General features: G+C 42.9%; 1 protein-coding gene across 4 annotated transcripts in view; it reads right to left on the bottom strand.

Moving 5' to 3' along the window:
* Positions 1–21,325, bottom strand: part of LOC113419295 (vascular endothelial growth factor receptor kdr-like) — a 188,611-nt gene extending 167,286 nt beyond the window's left edge. For all 4 annotated transcript variants that reach the window (XM_087971965.1, XM_087971967.1, XM_087971964.1 and 1 more), the window contains exon 1: positions 20,864–21,325. In XM_087971965.1, the coding sequence (XP_087828091.1) occupies positions 20,864–20,918 (55 nt within the window). In that variant the 5' untranslated portion in view covers positions 20,919–21,325. The remainder of the gene's footprint in view (positions 1–20,863) is intronic.
* Positions 21,326–21,645: the final 320 nt, after the last annotated feature.

The raw sequence follows: 21,645 nt of genomic DNA, 5'->3' as shown, positions 1-21,645 counted from the left end.
AATACTTGAATTGCTGAGTTGGCCCAAGGTGAATTGGCCGTGGCAAGTTGGCCACAAAGAGTTGTCCCATTCCAACTCAAAGGAGCTGGCTGTTAGCTGAAATCAGTCAGTCCTTCCAAATTCTATAATGAAGATATTGGACAAGCACAAAGGAGATCACATTCTAGATGCCTTCTCCTCCCCACCCCCCACCCAATCATGGAAACTCCTTCCGTGACTTTGAACCCACCATTGCCTCTCTCTGCCTTACCTACCTGACAATGAGCTTCTTCCTCGGTGAAAGGGAATGAGGAAGAAGAATTATTAATATGCCTTGAGCTCCTGAAGGAAAGGTAGAATATAAATCCAAGTAACAATGACTAAATCTTTCCTAGCTGGTAATGCTTAGAAGGAAGGGAGAGGAAGAAAACCAGGGGAATCGCTGTCTTAATGTACTACCGTGTTTCTCACATAATAAGGCCGGGCCTTATTTTTTTGAGCCCTGAAAAAGCGGCTAGGCCGTCTTTTCGGGGGTAACTTAATTTCCCCCTTTCATCCTCATCTAGGCGCCCGCAGTCAGCCTCGCCACCAGCCGCTCCTAAGGGGCGATCATGGTGAAGCGCAGAGAGCTCCCTACTCCCACCAAACACCTTTGCTGCAGACCCAAGACCTTTGGCACCTGCCTCTGTTGCTTTCCCTTCTGCCCATTCCGCTGCCGTTTGGAGTGCCGTTGGAGCTGCTGCCGCCGTTTGGAGCTGCCTCTGCCGTTTGGAGCTGCCTCTGCCGTTTGGAGCCGCCGCCGCCGTTTGAAGCTGCCGCTTCCGCGTTTGGGCACTACCGCTGTTTGGAGCACCACCGCCACTCCAAACACGGCGGCAGCTCAAGCGCGAAGCGGCAGCTCAAACGGCGGCAGCTCAAGCGGCGGCGGTAACTCGCTTCCGTGTTTGGAGCTGCCTCTGCCGTTTGGAGCCGCCGGCGCCGTTTGGAGTGCCGCCGTCACGTTTGGAGCTGCTGCTTCCGTGTTTGGAGCTGCTGCCGTGTTTGGAGTGGCGGTGGTGCTCCAAACAGCGATAGTGCTCCAAGCGGGCGGCAGCTTCAAGCGGCAGAGGCAGCTCCAAGCGGCAGAGGCAGCTCCAATGGTACTCCAAACAGCGGCGGCAGCTCAAACGCGCGGCGGTGGCTCCGCTTCCGTGTTTGGAGCTGCCTCTGCCGTTGGAGCCGCCAGCGCCGTTTGGAGTGCCGCCGTCACGTTTGGAGCTGCTGCTTCCGTGTTTGGAGCTGCCGCCGTGTTTGGAGTGGCGGTGGTGCTCCAAACAGCGGTAGTGCTCAAGCGCGAGCGGCAGCTTCAAGCGGCGGCGGCTCTAAGCGGCGGCAGCAGCTCCAAACGGCAGAGGCAGCTCCAAGCGGCGGCGGCGGCTCCAAATGGCAGAGGCAGCTCCAAATGGCGGCGGCGGCTCAAGCGGCAGAGGCAGCTCAAGCGCGGCAGCAGCTCCAAGGGCACTCAAATGGCGGTGGTAGCTCCAACGGCACTCCAAATGGCAAGTCCCCCACCCTTCCCCCTATTTTGCATGTTTTAAACTAGGCCTAAATTTGGGGGAGGGGCTTAATTTGATTTTATGCCTAGAAAACATGCTGGGTCTTCCTATTGGTGGAGGCCGTATTGTTGGAGAAACATGGTATCAATGCTGTAAATAAGGACCTTGGCATTTTTGTAGTAAGATAGGGATTGCTGGCAAATGATACGCTGATGGAATTTTCTCTTGGCTGAAGGACATCCAGGCAGCACTTCAACTGGGCTTTGAAGAAGAGCCCTGAATGGAAGTAGATCTTTTGCTGACTGATCTCTGGTTGGAAAGGTTGGAAACTTAGAACTGAGGAAAAATTTCCTGATGGTGAGAATAATTAACCAGTGGAACAGCTTGCTTTCAGAAGTTGAAGGTGCTCCATCACTGGAGGTTTTCAAGAAGAGATTGGACAGCCGTTTGTTCAGAATTGTATAAGGTCTCTTGCTTGAGCAGGGAATTGGATTGGAAGGCCTCCAAGGGCCTTCCAACTCTGTTATTTTGTTCTGTTGTTCTTTCAATAATCAATGGATCCATCCCATCAAGTCCAAAGAAAGTCCAGATTGCTATAGGATCTCCGGCCATGGGCAGGGAGTTTATTTATTTGTTTATTTACTGAATTTAAATTGCCGCCTTTTCGCCCATGGCGACTCAAGGCGGCTTACAGAATATAAAACTACATTTAAAACAATAAAAACTAACAAAAAGAACCAAATAAATTAATAAAGTACAATGTAACAAAACCACCCCCAAACTCCCACCCACGCCAACCCAATGACAGCAGATCATTTAATGGGTTCCATCCCGCTCTGGGTTCCCCAGGCCCGCTGGCAGAACCAGGCCTTCGGCGCCTTCCGGAACAGTGCTAGAGTGGGGCCATTCTAATCTCCGGGGAATGATATTCCAGAGAGAGGGAGCCAACGCAGAGAAGGCCCTTCTTCTGGGTCTCACCAGGTGTATCTCCCTTGGGGGTGGGACCCGCAACATTCCCTGCCTCCCCGCTCTAATGGGTCGGATAGATGTGACCGGTAAGAGACCGTCCTTCAGATAACCTGGTCCTGAGTTATACTAGAAGACATCCAATGTCCATTTCAACTCTATTATTCTATGTTCTTGAGCCCAATTTTTGCTACATACTCAGGTGAGAGGACCAAATAACCAGACACAACTGCCTTTTGCTTTTAACCCAATCACAGACTGTCTGGAGAGAGTCAAATCTCAGCAAGAGTGTAATGGTCAGGTAGAAGAACAAGACAATAGTGAGACAAAAGGTATCGGAGTCTGGACCTGAGAAAGTGCCTCATCCTGGACCCTCCCTAGATCTCATGGAGATAAAAGAAGGGAGGGAGAAGCACTTTCAGACTTGCAAGATCTTGTAACTGTAACCCCATAATAAAAGGAGCATTCTTAACTTTAATTTCCTCATTGGTCCATCTTGGGTTGTGTTCCATCGAAACACTCACCATGCCTGAACCTGTGTAATTTTCAAGTCCAGGCAAAGTTTACTAGTGTGGACATCCCTAAATCAGGATGGTCAATAAATTGCAGAAATCAGCAGGAGCCATCATGTATTTTGTATTCCCAAATCAGGAATCATTGCTGTAGTTTTTGAGAACTACCTTCAATACATGAACTAATAAATTTCAGGTAGTCCTCAACTTGAAACCATTTGTTTGGTGGCCATTCAAAGTTACAACAGCACTGAAAAAGTGACTTATGGCCACTTTTCACACTTACAACCATAGCAGCATACCCATGGTCACAGGATCAAAATCCAGACACTTGGCAACTAGCATGATAGTGTAGTTCTGAGATCCTGTGATCACTGTTTTGACTTTCTGACAACAAAATCAGTGAGGAAACCACATTCACTTCACATCTCTGTTACTAATTTAACAACTACAGGTGTTCACTTAACAACTTTGGCAAGAAAAGTCATAAAATAGAACAAAACTCATTTAACAAATGTCTTGCTTAACAGCATACCTTTTGGTCTCAATTGTGGTTGTAAGTTGAGGACTATTTGTATAGCAGTTCTTAACAAAAACAGCTACTTAGCCTCCATCTCCATTTCCAAGTGAGATTCTGGAAAACTAGGCAAGCATACTGGCAAGTCACACAACATACAAGACTGTGCTCAGGTTTGGACAATTTGTGATTCAGTCTGTTACAGACTGAACTAAGCCAATAGGAGGAAAAACTCTACATGACTTTCAAAACAAGCTCTGATGATACTTGGAGAGAAAGACAGAGGATGAAAGCTTTGGGCAACAAGAGTTTTGCTATGTTTGAAGTATGACCAAGCCCAGACTTTTAACATAAAGAAAAAAAGACACGGAAAATTTCCTCAAAATAAAGATGTCAGCAAGAAAAGGAAAACAAGAGACTTTTTTTTTTTAAAGGATCAGAGAAATCACGGGAAAGTTTTGGACTAGAAGATATCCAAAGTCTCTTCCAACTCTGCTATTCTATTTTCAGGAGAAGAGGCAATGAAGGTGTTCACAGTCCTATATCAACAAACATGAAACAAGAGTTTGTATCAGAAAGGTTTGAAGTTGACAAACATATTATATCAAATAAATGAGATGAAACAGGGTGCACATTTTTAATGAAGCATTGCATCAACCCCCCCCAACCCCCCCACCCCCCACCCCCCGCCAAGCAAAACATAATGGATGGAAAATAATCAAGGAGAGAAGCAACCTGGAATTAAGGAGAAACTTCCTAATAGTTAATCAGTGGAACGGCTTCCCTCCAGAAGTTGTGGCTCCATCACTGGAGGATTTTAAGAGACTGGACAACCACTTGTCTGAAATGGTACAGGGGGTTGGACTAGAAGACCTCCAAAGGTTCCCCCGAGCTCTATTTTGATTGATAAAGGAAAATTGATCCAAGTGTGAATACTGAAATTCCAGATGAACAGACAGGTTTCAGTAGAGGCAAAGGGCTCCACGATCAGAGAGCTAAAATGAGATAGATAGAATACGAGAGAATACAAAAAGTGGTTTATCTTTGCTCGTTAACTAAACATAGATCAGGAGTCTCCAAACATGACAACTTTGGCAAGTGAGGACCTCAACTCCCAGAATTCCTCAGTCAGCCATGCTGGGTGGGGAATTCTGGCAGTTGAAATCCACAAGTCTTAAAGTTGCCAAGTTTGGAGACCCCTTGTGTAGATCTGGCCAGAACATGGAACACATTAAAGCTAATCTGCATACCTGAATGCCTGGTTATTTTTTTAAAAAATAAGCAAGAACGGCCTTTGCAGAAGTCCTTATTTGTATTGCAGAACTCCTTCTGACTACCACATAAGGGATGTGGTAAACCAAGATAAAAGCTTTTGTTCAGGTCTGGAAATGGAAGGCACATTTTTGTGAACAACTTTCACATGATGCTTTGCTTCAACCCTTGATGCTTTTGACTAGGTACACCTTTTGTCTCACTATGGCCACAAGCAGCAACTGGTGCCCATCACTGTACTCTGATGCCATCATACTGCATACTTCCTGTCTCTGCCTCCTGTGTTCTGCTTCCTTGGTTATTTTCCACACGTACCACAAGTGTGTGTTATTATGAGATGCCCTCAAGCCAATGCCTAAACCCACGTACAGTTTTGCATGCAAAATATGAGAAGTAAAATAATTCAGAAACTCCACTGGGGAAGGAAAAAAATAATCCACCCAACTTCAAGTATCTATTGCATCTGAAGATCCTTTTTCTTCTTCTTTTAATGGTATCTTCTCCTTCCTGAAATATCCACAGTGAGAAAGAAGTCTTTGAAGAGACCCTTAAAAGAAATCTTTACTTTTGTGAAGAGGAATGAAGGCCGTGAGGTGCTATTTTCAAGTTGCTGCTGTGGTTTGGTAAAATAAATCCCCTTAGAATTCAGACTCCTTCTGTTCCTTCTAACATCTCCAAAACTTCGGAAAACAGACTCCCAAAATAAGCGTTTGATGAATAATCTATCATTGGCATTTTTACTTTACTTTGAATTATCTCAATATGTTTAATTGTTTATGCTATTTTAGGTTTGCATTTGGCTTTTTTACAATTTTGTTCTATCTACTTCTCAGCTTTATAACTCTAATTCACAAAGAGGGTTGTTTTAAATTTAAATTTACTCGCTGCAGATGTTTTAACAATTGATGGGTTTTATTTTATCTATTTAATAAACCACTAGAAATCTATATCAATTCAGCAGTATACAAGTAAAATTAATTATTTAATCAATTAAGAAATGACTTCCAAGTTTCCTCCTTCCACACCTCTGGACATAACCTAGTTGAACCTAATGGGAAATTCAGACTTGGAAAGATTATTTTTCCTGTAAAAGGGCATGATGTAGTAGGAAAATAATAGGTGGAGAACGGAACAATCTCTTCCCAGAGATATGCAACTCTGTGTCAGTGAAAAAAGAGTGGAACTACTTCCAGCAGTATGGCTGGATTCATACAACATGCATGGGCAGATCAGGAAAAGTCTTGGCAAATTTAATGTTTCTCTTGCTAAGAACCTTGCTGGCTTAGCAGGCAGGATTTGCATCCAGGCCATCTGGTTAGCTTAGGATTCCTGAATTTGGGGAACCCAGAAAAGGAGTGAATTCTATAACTAAGTTAAGCAGGTCATCTCAAGAGCAACTGAAGGCAGGACAAGAAGCCATGGATGGAAACTAATCAAGGAGAGAAGCAATCTAGAACTCAGGAGAAATTTCCTGACAGTGAAAACAATTAACCAGTGGAACTGCTTGCCTCCAGAAGTTCTGGGTGTTTTTAATTTTTTTAAAAACTTGAGGTTTTTAAAAAGAGATTGGACAACCATTTGTCTGAAGTGGTATATAGGGAATTGAGCAGGGAGTTGGACTAGAAGACTTCCAAGGTCCCAATTCTATTATTCTGTTCTCTTAACAAAGCTGGGTTAACAAAATTCATTAATAACAAACCTCAGTGGTTGGTTCACATAATATGCTTGGCCAGCCAAACAAGCTACAAGCACATCTCAGTCTGCACATTGGGCTTGTAGAAGGCTACAATGGTGGAGGCCTGTTGAGCTTCAGGGGGCAGAGAGGTCTTATAGGGTAAGGGCTGCCATAGAAAAGATCTACTTCCTAGCTCTCAATAGATGGCAATGTTGAGGGGCTAGGAGCATGACCGCCCTATCTGAATTGATCGGACACAGACCTTGAGATGGCAGCACGAGATTCAGAAAAGGTTTTGTGCCATTTAAGAGTCACCTGGATTTATGCAGCCAGATATGATTGCATTGAATTGTGGGCACAGTATACGAGCATCCCTCTTCCTCAATCTGGTGCCCTTCAATTGAGGGTTGGCCTTGGAGATCAAGAGCCATTCTTCAAGCTCTAGTGACCCAAGTAATGACCCGGCTGTTAAAAGGGCTGGGAAGGAAACGGGGATTCATTACAGATTCTGTCAGCATATGAAATCATGACTGTGGCCTCCATTCTTGAGTCTCAAATGAGCAGCTTTCAGAAGCCAACCTTTTGGTTAAAGGGCATTTTGGTCCTCAACTTCATGACTCCTGAGGTCGCTATAATTCTACCCTTGCCTCCCTTTTAGTTGAGAGAGATCAACCACAGGAATCAGACTGAAACCTACATGCTCTCCTCCTGGAAAGAAATCTCTAAGAAAAGGGTCTAACTTTGTATCCACTCTACTGGAAGGAAGCCTGTTAAATTCAGCAAGGTTTATTTTTGAGCAGGCAGGGCTGGATCATAAGGAAAGCATTGATGCTTTCAAATTGTGAGGAAGAGCAGACTCTTGAGAATCCCTTGGACATCAAACCAGTCAATCCTAAAGGAAATCAACTCTGTTCATGCTGGCCAGGAAATTCTGGGAGTAGAAGTCCACAAGTCTTAAAGTTATCAAGTTTGAAGAGCCCTGTGTTAGAAAAATGTGGCTAATGCCAACAAATTATCATTCCCTTTTGTACATTTGGTGCATGCTTCTGCCTGGGGCCAAGTGGTTGCCCTACTTAATCCTTTCAGTCAGCTTCTATGCATATTCACACAGAAATAAATCTGCCTGAGATCAGTTTATTGCTCTGTGGGCATGTAATTAAAGCTTTGTTGGCTGACAGATATTCTCTGCTCTGAAATAACTCCACAACCTGCAAACCTCTCCAGTTTGCGAGCCAAAGCCTCATTTGAAATGTCCCTGGGATAGAAGTTCAGATTTACGGATTTCTTTTAACCTGCTAAAAAAAATTGAGATAGGTGGTAAGTGATAGACTGTCCCTTCCATATCGATCATAACATGGTTAGTTCCTCCTCATCAGTGTGAACGGTTTTTCACACTTGAGCAAAAACAAGACTACAGCTGGTGCCTTCACATACTGAATCTCAATGCTGAAAAAGTTTCAGTGCACAATTACAACTTGGTCTAGGCACCATCATTAGATCTACAATGGAATGGAATGGAATGGCATAGGGCTGGAAGGGACTTGAAGGTCTTCTAGTCCAACCCCTATATCATCTCAAAAAAGTGGCTGTCCAGTCTCTTCTTAAAAATTTCCAGTGACGGAGCACTCACACCTACTGAAGGCAAAAGCTGTTACACTGGTTAATTGTTCTCACTGTTAGGAAGGTTCTCCTTGATTAATTTCTATCCGTTGTTTCTTGTCTTGCCTTCTGGTGCTTCGGAGAAGAGGTTGACCCCCTCTTCTTCTTGGCAGATCCTCAAAATTGGAAAGCTGCTATCATGTCGCCCCTATTCCTTCTTTTCTCTAGATTAGCCATACCCAATTCCTGCAACCGTTCTTCATATCTTTTAGTCTCCGGGCCCTTAATCCTGTTAAACATCATATAGTCCTGACCATTTTTTTCGACCTAGAAGAACATGGGACCATCCAAACTGGCCAGTTTTTGCTCAGTGACAGCGATGGCCAAACCAACATTTTTAACATTGATTAACAACTTCCTTTATCTACCGTTCTTTGTTGGCCAGTCAGATTTGTTGAAATGCTACGGCAGAATCTTGATGAATCATTATTTTAGAAGATTCCTCCTCATCATTCTTTTCAGAATGAAGAAAGTATGGAATGTTTTGATAGTCCTAACATGCTGATCAATCTCCTGAGACTGCAGAGCACTCAAAATAAAAATAAAACGATCAGCACAAGTGATTCATTTCAAAGCTATTCCTCCATCACCAAGCCAAGGCTGAAATCAGAATTTTAGGTTTTCTAATCATCCTGAAAAATAACGTTCTTGACCCTATTTCTGATGCATGTGAAATTACACACATATCTACCTCTGCTCTTCAACAGTCAACACATAAAAAACAATATTTAGAAAAAGTAAACCTGTTAGTGATATAACGTGCATTGCAAATGCAGTTGTTTATTAATCCAGTCTAGATGTGCTGGATATGATAGGAGTGTCACAACACTACACAAGAGTTCTAGCCTGCAGAAGATCGTCTTTTCAAATTCTGTTTGAGTTCAAAATGATCACCCCACCACCACCAATTATATCAGTGCTAATAAGCAGTGGTATGAAATATGATGAGTCGTGTGTGTGTGGTGTGTGTAAAACATTAAGATGGCAGCTATATATTGTTCTCAATTTATGACCACAAATTTCTATTGCTAAAGAAGACATTAAGTGTGTTTTGCCCTGTTTTATGAAGTTATTAGATTAGTAACACAGTCATTAAATCAATATGACTTCCCCATTGACTTTGCTTGTCAGAAGATCACAAAAAAGTGATCACATGACCCTAGGACACTGCAACTGTCATAAATGTTGTCCAGTTGCCAAGCATATGAATTTTGATTAAGTGACCACGGGCATACTGCAACTATCATATGTGAAAAATGGTCATAAGTCACTTTTTTCAGTGCAGTTATAATTTTGAACGGTCACTAAACAAATGGTTGTAAGTCAAGGTCTACCTGTATAACCACACAATTGAAGACTTTGTAACCTTGATTGGTTGTGAGCTACGTTTCAAAAATGGGTGGAGCTTCAATCATCTATTTGTAGCCTTTGTCTTGATATTTTGACTACTCTTGAAGCTGGATATGTACAATTAGAACCATGTTTCTCAACCTCTGGAAATTTAAGATGGGTGGACTTCAACTCCCAGAATTCCCCAGCCAGATTTGCTAGTTGGGGAATTCTGGTTATTGAAGTCCACCCATCTTAACACTCCAGAAGTTGAGAAACATTGAATTAGAGAATTCATAAGGTCCATTTCAGTTCACTTTGGATTGGGTCCTTGATTCTCCATAGAGTGAATGGATGAGGATCGGTCCATTGCAACCTGCAGATATTCCCAGCTTTCCATTTGTCAAACTCAATGAAGCAAGAGGACTCAAAGACAAGAGGCCAACTGAAAGCTGGGTTTTTGGAAGATGATTCTAACTTGGACCAGATGAATATTCCTGCTGCTGTTCTCATTTATTTGCACGAAAGGGAAACTTGATTCCAAAGATGATTTCAAAGGAGAAGAATTTTCGTGAAATCCTCATGGGAAGGACATGCTGTTCTTGCACTGATTTAGGGATGAGGCCTCTCTTTTGTAATTCTTTTCCCTGCACCTACCAGAAACCCTCCCTGCCTTTCTCCACTTCCATCAAATCCCAAGAGAAAGTCAAGGTCAAGAAACACAAAGTGAAGTTGGAAAATGTAGGTTATCAGAGAGGCTTCAGAGTGACAGAAAGAGGAACCCAAGAATGCCTCTCCCCAGTCTGGAAGATTTTCACATATCCCTTCCATGATGGGTCCTCTCTATACTTGGATGATAACAAATTATTTTCTCTGTACAACAGTTGAGAATCTGCTTAATGGGGTTGTCTAATGTGGAAGGGATGTCACTCTCATAAATTTGGTGTTTAAGGAGGTTCCAGGTATCATTCTTGGAACCTCCAAACAAACATGGAAGGGACAGGCTTGAAATTCTAGAGCAAAGACCACAGGTGTAGGCCAATCTTTCCCAATCCAAGTGACTTCCAAATATGTAGGTTTCAGTTTGCAGCATTCTCCATATGACCATGACTATAACATCTAAGAGTTAAAGTCCAACATCTAGAAGGTTACTACAGACAATTCTGAACAGACATTGGGTAGGAATCCAAATAACATGGATTGTGCTTTGGGGAAGAATCCTTTTCTCCTGTGGGATCCAGGTTGGGACAATCCATGGTTCTTTACTTTTTATGAAATGTCTGGCTTGACTTAAAGGTTCTTCTTTTTTGATGACCTTTCAACTTATCTCAGGAAACCTTCCCCAACCTCCAGAATTGAGTCCCCACCCCACCCCAAAACTGCCAGTCCCTCTGGACAATGAGAATTTGGTAATCAGCAATCCTGCACAACTGGAAGGAGGCAAATGCATGCAATTTATTGGTAGCTTTTTCATGCCATCTCTAAATTGCGGCGTTTTGCAAATTTATAAAATTTATTTATCTTTTCTTGGGTGGTTTAATTGTTGTTGTCGTTGTCATAAGCTGCCTGGAGCACATTTTCTTTGTGAGTAAAAAGGGCTATGGGTCTCCTAATAAACAAATTAACTAACAAACAACACATAAAGCAACTCTTATAATCAAGGAAAGAGGATTTCAAGCAAAACTGAGAGCGATGGCTCTTAACTGAAAATGTTTTTTTTTTAATCCCAGCATTGTTTGTTGTTTGCTTTAAAGCAGGGGTGTCCAACCTTGGCAACTTTAAGACTTGTGGACCTCAACTCCCAGAATTCCTCAGCCAGATTTGCTGGCTGAGGAATTCTGGGAGTTGAAGTCCACAAGTCTTAAAGTTGCCAAGGTTGGACACCCCTGCTTTAAATCTTTCTTTTCTTTCTCCGCTCAAGAAAACAAATTATTTTAAGCGACAATATTAACCCCCGCACTGCCTCAAAAAAAAAAAAAGAGGTCCAAATACAGACTAGAAATGCAAGGGATTCCTTGGTCGTCTGAGACCAAATAAACTCAACAGGTAGTCCTGGATCAGATTTCCTTGACCTTTCAATCTAGAACAATTCCCTTTATCCTGCAGCTCCTGCTCCCCACTTCCTTCGCAAGGTTGTTCCCACACTTAAGAAAAACACAGGAAGATCTAAGGAAACTTATGGGGAAACAGAGAAGACAAAGCACAGGATCTGAAAATAGAAGTGGAGCCCATACATTTCCTTTACATATGGCAGCTGACTCCAGATTTCTACAAAAATCTTTGGGGTCATATGCTTTTTCCATTCCCTACACACACACACACACACACACACACACACACACACACACACACACGCAAATGGAACTTGGGACTGTTTCATTATCAGCAAACAGCTCCAAACCCTCTTGTTTTCATTTCCCCTTAACAAATGCTTGAAAAATTATAAAGCCTCCTTTGCAAAACTGAAAACTTTGCTGCTTTAGCTACACAAGACCTCTTCACATCCCTTTTGTTCCATCAAGGAATTGGGTGTTGTTTGGCCTAGTGTGAGAGGCAGCAGAGGAATTAAAACAAAAACAAAACTTACAATTGGATTGCATAAAGTTTTATGGAGGAAGAAATGGATGGGCTGTGCCCACTGCACGAAAAAATAAGAAATTCCGAGCCAGCCACCATTTTGACTTCCCACTTCCCATTGTTTTGAACAATGTGTGTAGTTTCCACCCCACTCCACGCTGAGATTCATTCAAAGCCATTCCCCCGAGGCTTGGACTGATCCGTTAGCAATTGTATTCGCAAAAGGAACATGGACAGGACAAACACAAAATCTATCCTGTTTTATGACCCTTAAAACTTCATTAAAATAATACTGATTTAATCCAGGATAGTTAAGATGATTAACCTCTCCATATTTCTCTCACTTTAAACATTGCAATTTTGAAAGAGATATTGGACTCAAAACTGCAGCCTGGGGAAGTGACATTATGCTGCTCAATGTGTAAGGCACCATTTCCTTTTGAAAATGTCTTCAGGGAAGCCATTCTGGATGTCTCGACAGTTCTCATATGGGCCCCTAACTCTTACAAAAATGTCTGATCTAGTAAAATTAGAGCCATTGAATCAAACACAATGCTAGTGACTTGGGGTGATCTCCATGGAGTTTTCTTAGCAACCCTCTAGAAGTAAGTTGCTGTTGTCTTTCCTTGGGGAGTTTTTTCAAAGTTTGGTCAAATTCAATCAAGATTTTCAGGATCAGGCAAGTGCTGAGGTCTCCTCTATGTTGAACTTAACTGAAGGTGACTCCATCAGCACATTCAAGAACTTTTCTCAGCAACACTACAGAAGTTTGCCACTGGGTTCTCCCAAGACGGAACCCCCAGATAGCTCCTAACCCTATTTAGCACCCAAATCCAAACAAACTCAGTGAAGATCTGCCAGCTGCTAAAAACTTTGACGAATCCCCCACAAGGGTTTGGAGAATGTTTGGATTAGATAGAAAGAGCTTTTGACTTTGTATTATTTGATGGAAATGTTTTTTGTCTCTTCATAATCTCATGTCAATGGGCATTCAGGTCTAGTTCTATTCAAAAGATGGGCCCTGTTTTTCAAGGATTTAGGATAACGGAAACAAAAGATGCTTCAGACATTTGTAGCCAAATACAAAGTATGACTTTGGACAAGTAGAGTAGCTATCCAGTGGTAGGATTCAATTTTTTTTACTATTGGTTCTGTGGACGTGGCTTGTTGGGTGTGGCATGGCTTGGTGAGCATGACAGGGGAAGGATACTGTAAAATCCCCATTCCCGCACCACCCCACTAACCTGCTTTCCAGCTCTGTTCTCCTGTGCAGGGCAACTAAAGAAGACCCAGCTGATCGGGAGGCAGATAATAGATGGGAGTGAGGCCAGTCAGAGGTGGTATTTGCTGGTTCTCTAAACTACTCAAAATTTCTGCTACTGGTTCCACAGAACTGGTCAGAACCTGCTGAATACCATCTCTGTAGCTATCCCACAAAGGCACAAAGCAGGGGTCTCCAAGCAGGCAGAGTCAATGGCATTCAAAGCCTCGCCCCGTTGTTGTACAGGATACACACAAGGGACAGGGCTCCTATTATGTAGTCAGGGCCACCATCTTGAATTTTTTCATCCTTCCATGGATCCCCCTGACTCATTTTGCATCAACATCATCATTATCACCATCCTCCTCCACGTTTTCATGAAAACAGAATGAGAATCATCAAAAGAGAATGAAAGTAACATATACTCTTCTCATTTTCTTTGCAACTTCATTCAGCTTTACTTAGTAAGTAAACAAAGTTTAGTTAACAAGGCTCTGCCATGCCACAGGAATCATTAAAACATTACCCGAAAGAATATCCTTAACACAAGAAAAAGAAAAGCACAGTAAAAGAAAACATTCAGAAGAAGCAAACAACCAAACAGAATTAAGATGATTCGGGGGAGCAGAGTGGTAATGGGGAGTGAAGTTTCATACATCCAATCCAATCCACTCCACTCCACTCCAATCTAATCCACCCATCCACCCACTCAATGACTTCTAACCTACATCTTCTGAAAGTCGGACCACAATGAGAGAATTACTAGATTTAATTCAATATTTTCCCTGCAATAGCAATCCCGCAATTTAGGCTGAGCTAATAGTAGCAGGTCCAGAGTCACCTGGTAAATTTCCCAGGCTGAGAAAGGATTCGAAAACACTCCCTTTTCAATAATTCCAAACCTCAGCAGTTCAACCTACACTATTCACTAAAAATCTAAGTGCAGATTAAGGAAATTCTCTGAATCTCCCCTATCTATATTACAAGTTTCTCTCTCAGTACTGAATTTCAAAAATATTCATGCTGCACAACATTACCACAAATGCAAACATTATAGAGTTGTTCCTAGAATCCCATGCCTATAAAAAGCTCTTTAATAAACATTTCTGAAACAAACACCGATTTTATCTCTAATAACTTAATACATCTAGCTCTGTTGGGGTCCTCCTTTCACAAAACGTAATTTTCCAGCTGCCTATTTAACTTTAATAACTGGCACCTCTGATTGTTTGTTTTTCCTCCCTTTCTTCCCTCCGTTCCTTCTTCATTTCATGTTGTGTGTTTCACACTGTAAGCCTGCCTTGATTTCACAGATTATACATATGTTACTGTGTGTGACTTTTAGCTAAGAGCAGGGATAAAAATATCTTGAGTTTTGAATCATCCAGCCTGCCTGACTTGACTTTGACATCTTGTCTTTTCATTATAGTAAAAAAAAATTAAAAAAGCTAGATTGGAGATTTCGTCCCATATGAAAATATCTCCAGATGATTCATTCTGCCGTTGCCTGGTCCTGTTCTGGTTGGCACAGTCTCCTATTTCAGCAAAGCTTTATCAGTCAACATGTACTGATGCAAAGTGGCATTTGCCAATCATAATCTGAACTGGCAAATCGTTTCTTTTCTCTGTTTGCTTAGCAGATGAATAAATAAGTAAGGAGAATACAATAGGGTTGTGCAAAGCAGTGCGAAGCACATTAGTCTGAGCAGGTTTCATTTCAGTTTTGTCCTGTGTCCTCCCCTTGTCCAGGTCCTATTTATTTATTGGTTTACCTTATTGTATCCTATTTATTGTGTTTATAAATAACTCAAGGTGATGAAAATATCCACCTTGGAGAACGACAACCCTGTCAGGTAGGCTGGGCCAATAGAGAGTGACTAGCCCAAGGTCACACAGCTGGCTTTCTTGCCTAAGGCAGGACTGGAACTCATCACCACCTGGTGATTGGCCCAAAGTCACCCAGCCAGTGTTCATGGCTAAGGCAGGACTAGAATTCACTGCCTCTTGTTTCTCACCTAGTGGCTTAACCACTAGACCAAAATGGCCCCTTACTAGATATGGATATGGAACAGTAACTGGTGTGTTTTCTGATGCCCACAAGACAGTATTTACTTTTTTGTGGCCCACTTGGTAAGTGCCACAGCCCCATTGCATGTTTTTCACCTTCTGCCCCTTTGCATTGGTGGCTGGGGATTAGGGAATTCTGGGAGTTGAAGTCCACATGTCTTAAAATTGCCAAACTTGTGAAACACTAATCTGGTGCAATCCTTTGCAATGTGGGAAACCAATGAAACTATTTTTGAAGGGTATCTATCCATTCTATTCATAACATTTCCAGAAATGGAATACCTATTTATCACAGCTGCAATAATCTAACTGTGTTTTATGACAGTTTTGCCAAAAATTGTCAATTACTTCCAATTTTTGGCAAAACTGCACCTATAGCGAAGGATTGGTCCACTGCAGCTCATAAAATTGGGTTTGTTGACTAACTTGCTTTATGACCATCACAACTGACAATTGTGATGGGCAGACTCTTTTATGGTCATAAGACATAAAATATTCATGCTGTGACTAAAGAATCTGTTTGCAAGGAAAGTGTTTTAGTTACAGCCCAGCAGTTCAAACCGCTGGCAAAATCTTTTTTCTTTGATGAACTGCATCCCACAAACTCTCTTTATATAAACAAAGTTCTTCCACTGCTTCTAGTTACCGATGAAGGGTTACTTTTGTATTGACAGGGCAAATTTCATTGTTTTAGGCAAATTCCATTTTTCCCTCTAATGAATTGCATAATTAAATTCCAGAGGTTCAAGTTGTACAAAGCAGTTATGTGAATTGACCACACAAGTTGGAAAGAGCTTATGGCTGATCTTCAAACATACTTTATTACCTTATTTCAAAATGAAGAAAAGCCCAGCCAAGACTATCTGTTCTCCATCCTCAAATGCCCTCTGGACAGAAATATGGGATATAAATCATAATAAAACTTTAAATAACCATCTCACTGAATTCAAGCTGAATCAATGGGGAGTTAAATCAGGCTACAGGGAAAAAATAGTTTTTCTTCCATCTGAAATCCTGGAAAGCTTTTGCTATTGTGAAGGACTAATGTTCAGTTCATATCCCAGTATGCCAAGTCAAAGAACCAGGGAAAAATAAATAACTGTGGTTCCAAGCTGGTTTGCTCAGGCAACCATTGCTGATTGCAGTTTCATCTAGTGGTTAAAATGCTAAGAAGAGGTGAATTCTAGTCCTGCCTTAGACATGAAAACCATCTAGCTGGCTGGGTCAATCACCAGGAGATGCTGAGTTCTAGTCCTGCCTTAGTTGTGAAAGCTGGCTGGGTGACTTTGGGCCATTCACTCTCTCTCAGCCCAACTTATCTCAAACGGTTGTTTTTATCAGGAAAACAGGAGGAAGAAGTCCTTTAGTGACTGTTCAAAGTTACAGCAAAATTGAAAAAAGTGATTTATGACCATTTTTCACACTTATGACAGTTGCAGTATCCCCACAGTCACAGGATTTACATTCAGTTGCTTGACATCTGACTCACATTTATGACAGTTGCAGTGTCCCACAGTCCTTTGATCCCCTTTTGTGACCTTCTGACAAGCAAAGCACTTGGGGAAGGCAGATTCTCTTAGCAACCGGGTTACTGATTTAACAACTGCAGCGATTCACTTAACAAATGTGGTGAGAAAAGTTGTAAAATGGGACAAAATACACTGAACAAATTTCTCACTTAGCAACTTTGAGCTCAATTGTGGTCGTACACTGAGGACTACCTATATTATGTGTGTTCACTGCTTTGAATTAATAAATAAACAAATACATAAATAAATTATCTGGTTATTCAGTTATTGGGTTTGTTAGTTAGAATCAGAGCAAAGCAACCAAAATTCCTTAGAAGAAACAAAACATGCAATGCTTGTGATCTGATCTGATCAGGGACTGGGGAAATGATAGATTTGAGCTTTGTCTTGCAGACCTTACTGGTGAACAAAACCATGCAGGTCTTCTTGGGGTTTCTCCTCCAACTCTCCCGAAGCAACATCTGGAAAAAAAAAGATTTCTAGGAGGAATTGCCATCTAGTGGAATCCTCAGGCATTGACTTGTACACGGCCCGCTCTATTCCCCTTGGCATCCAAAAACGGAGGGTGGGGGGGAATGATAATTGGAACCATCCCTAGAAAAATCCCACCCAATTAAGTTGACAGCATTTTTGAAATAGTTCTGTCTCCAAAGGAAACCGAACTGAACTCTGCAGCAGTTCAACTATAGGCAGAATAGGATTCCCGCCTAGACCCTCACCCCATCCCAGCCAAGGGAAGCAACTTTTCTGCTCTGGGTTCTCCAGACTTTGTGGCTTAATGGGCAGCGTGCATGTCTACAGGCCAAGATGCAACCAGTGAGGCAGATTGTCAGGACCTCCGTTGAACGTGGTCTGGCTTGTGTTTTACTCCACGTTGTTGAAGTGCCAGGAGCTCATCAACCAAAGAAGGTTCCCCTTCAGCAGTGTTTCTCAAGCGTGGCAACTTTAAGATGCGTGGACATAAAGTTGTCAAGCCTGAGAAATATCGTCCTTTGGGAAGACATTTAACAAAAAACCCTTTCCCAGCAACATTATTCATGATCTAGACATACATGGAGAACATGCATCCCAAGCCTGTTCAACAGTTTCCATATCCGAAAGAGCCCAGATTAACCTCCACAGACCTATTCCCTTCTTGGCTTCAAAGCAGCTTTCCAGAGAAGTTCATTGGCATGTTCTGGTTGGGAACCATTGCATGTTAATGATTTATCGTGAAGTAGAAATTGAGCTATGTGGGTCATTCGCAGTACATTTGCTCTCCCTGCCATATCATGGCCCCATCATCTTCCACCGAAGAACCTGGTGGTCCCATGCACACCACATACTGTTGAGGTCTCGCCTTGGCTTGGTTGTCTTGCGCTGGAGGGTAGTTGGTGGACGAGGCCTATTCAATTTCAGTTCTGATGGACTGTGCAAATTCAGGAAATGGGGTTGCTTCCATAGCTGAATGTTGACAAAGCTGATCTGCACTGCAAGGCAGTAGCCACGGTTTAGGGCTTCTCAAACAGGTCCACAAGGAGAAGAAAGAAAGAAGTGCCCAGCATGGTGATGGAGGGAGATGTGAAAAACAGATGGACTTTGAAAATACTGTTGTGGGTACCAGCTTGACTTTTTTGCCATACCTTACAGACACACCTACCTATCTGGGGGGAAGGTGGACTTTACCCCCAGTATATATGAATGGAAAAACATTAATATGGTATATTAGCATGGATTCTTCTGTGTCTTGACAAGGTCCATCTCTCCTCCTCCCTATCTCTTTCTCTCATACCTAATATTCCTTCCTCATCCAATTTTCTCCACAACAATAATCCTGTCAAGTGATTTGGATTGAGAGAGAGTGGTTGGTTCAAAGTCATTCAGATGCCTTTCATCACTACAGCAGGACTAGAACTCGCCATCTCCTGGTTCCCAGCCCGATACACCAAATCATCTATACCATTTTAAATTATAATATAATATATAATTTACAATAATAATATAATTAATATAATACAATATAATATAATACAATATAATATAATAATGTTATACAGTATTACATTACATATAAAATTGATATATGTAGTCATACCTAGCGATGCAAATTAGGACTAGAGAGACAATATGTGCCAGTCTGCTTGACCCACAAAAGGTCCATATTTCCAGCTGAAAGGAACAGAGAGCAGGAGGGGCATCTCCTGGCTGGCATCACCAGCCTAAGAACTTATAAGGCAGGTAGGTGGTGCCTACAGAGAAGCACAATATTAGGAGAAGGAAGAGAGTCCAACTTCCAAATCCAAATGTTGGGATTGATCATTCTGTTTGAGTGGCATGCATTTTTTTTTAAAGAGTAGACTGACAGTCAATCCAGTAACACAACCTTTTTCAGGAACCAATGGAAGGAATAGGGTAGCATAAAGAGAAATTTTCATATGAGTTGAAAAGAGAGAGTGCAAGTGATCAGCAATAGATAGTATATTTTTTGGAGAGAGAGAAAAGAAGAGTTTCGAGTTGCAACAAACTAGGAATCCTTACTTTCTTTTGCAGCACAAGAAAACTGCCCTACATCAAGAGTAGAATTCATCTGGGCCAAGATATCAATTGACAATATCTTTCAAATTTTTAGGTTCACTGGATTGGTCTCCTATGAAGTCAAATCTAGGTCCTTCCAGCTTTGTATTTAGCACAATTTTCAAAATTATAGGCAGAGTTTCAGCATCAGGGCACAGCAGATGCCACAAGCTGGACCTTGAACCTTGATTCCTCAGCTGCTCATATGTGAAAGCTACTTCTATAGCTTTCATTATCCTATGATAGTGGACTCTTCTCATTGACAAATATCTCTCCAAGGTTCCAGATAGAACCAGGTCCCAACAAATTTCCAAATGTCTCCACTCAGTTTGTGCAAAGAGAATTTTGGGTGGGTGAATTTCTCTGTGCTTAATCAGGAGGAGATCGCCTAGAAGTTCTCAAGAACGAGATTCTTGAATGGCCAATTCCTGTTGGAGATCTTCTCTTGAGATTGAAGGAAAGTAGAAGAAGACCACCAGTCTTGAGACTGTTCCCAATTCTGCTAAGTAACTGTCAGGTGACTATGTGCCATACACGAAGCGCCTTTTAGTCAGATTGAATGAGAATGAGCAAGGGAAAATAAAACATCTTTCCTTTACCCATTCTCTATTTTTTATGCTTAAACAGGTATGCCAAGGATTACCATGGTCCCTTCTTTGGGCAAAGGAATGCTCTATAAGTGGACTTATTCATGCATTTGTGAACAAATCCCAAAACTGGGATTCATAAAAGCATGAACAACAGTAAGGAAAGACAAAGATACTGAAGTCACTAGTTTTATCTAGTAATCTCACTGATGACATATAGCAAGGGTGTCCAACCTTAGCAACTTTAGGACTTATGGTCTTCAACTCCTAGAATTCCCCAGCCAGCATGGATGGCTGGGGCATTCTGGTAGTTGAAGTCCACAAGTCTTCAAGTTGCCAAGGTTGGTCATCCTTGCTATATAGTTTGATTCCTGGGCATGCTTGAAGTCAAGCTAACATCCAGAGCTGGAAAATAGAGGCCATGCTTTAGGAAAGCACCTTCAGCAAGGCGTTCAGTGTGGCTGATGAGGTTTTGCACCCTGACTGCTCCAAAAGTTCTTGAAGTCCAGAGCTTCTTCATTCTCCGCTCCTGTCAGGACGGAGTGCCCAAAAGCAGGGGTCTCCAACCTTAGCAATTTGAAGACTTGTGGACTTCAACTCCCAGAATTCCTCAACCAGCTTTGCTGGCTGAGGAATTCTGGGAATTGAAGTCCACAAGTCTTAAAGTTGCCAAGGTTGGAGACCCCTGCCCAAAAGGATACTGAGCGACTCAGGTGAGCGGCAGACAGGGAAAAACCAGAGCCCTTCCAAGCTGCAGCAAAGGGCCCTGGGAACTGCAGTCCACATTGCCCCCAAATCTGGAAGGCTTCCAGGCAATTTTCAAGACCAAGCGGGCACGCACTTACCTTGAAGCGCCAGCATTAGGCAAACGGCCATGGATATCTCCAACCTGACAGTCATGTTCTGATGTGGCTGAGATGGGTCCTTTGGCAGCAGAAGGTGCCCAGCCCAGGATGCCCTCTTGGGCACCAGAAAAGCTGCCAAGGTAGCAACCTCTACCAATCGTCCAGAAGGTGTCGGAGCTGGCTGGAAACGAAAAGGGGGGATCCTCTCCTTTTCTCCCGATGCTGCCAAAATCGACTCGGCCCTTCCCTCTCAGTCTCCCGCGATCTCTCCAGCGGACTGAAGGTCAGCGAGAAGGGAAGCCGAGACCTCGAAGTTGGCAGAACCGGCGGGGCTCCCGATCTTCGCGGGGTCCCGGGCTCCTCCCGGTTAGCAGGTGTTCCTGGGACAGGAGAAGGCAGCTCACGCCCGGAGCGGCTCGGGGCGGGGCGGGAGGCAGGGAGGTCGGGAGGCAACTTCTCCGCAACTCGCGAAAGTCTCCGGATTGGGCTTTTAAGCGGGGCGGGGGGAAGCGGAGGAGTCGCCCGCCTGCCAGAGGCGACCGGGGTCTGCGGCGCCTTCCAAGGTCTGGGGCTGGTCCAAGAGAGACCGGGGACTGTCATTTCCCCCTCGCCCCCTCCCCGGCGGAATCGCCTTTTCCTGGGATGTTGGGCTGCTTGAGAGGGGAAGGAGTGGAGGAAGGCGAGACGTCAGCAGCCAACGGCCCAGAGAGAGGAGTCCCCCCAGCACCCCACCCGTCCCCAACTCTCTCTCTCCCCCTCTCTTTTCTTCTGGCTGCGAAGAA

The sequence above is a fragment of the Notechis scutatus genome, chromosome 10, assembly GCF_049901735.1.
Source record: "Notechis scutatus isolate UNSWTSFEM ecotype Mainland chromosome 10, rNotScu1.2, whole genome shotgun sequence".
Lineage (NCBI taxonomy): Eukaryota > Metazoa > Chordata > Lepidosauria > Squamata > Elapidae > Notechis > Notechis scutatus.
The sequence above is the reverse complement of the archived record's forward strand: the minus strand, read 5'-3'. Positions and strand labels throughout refer to the sequence as shown.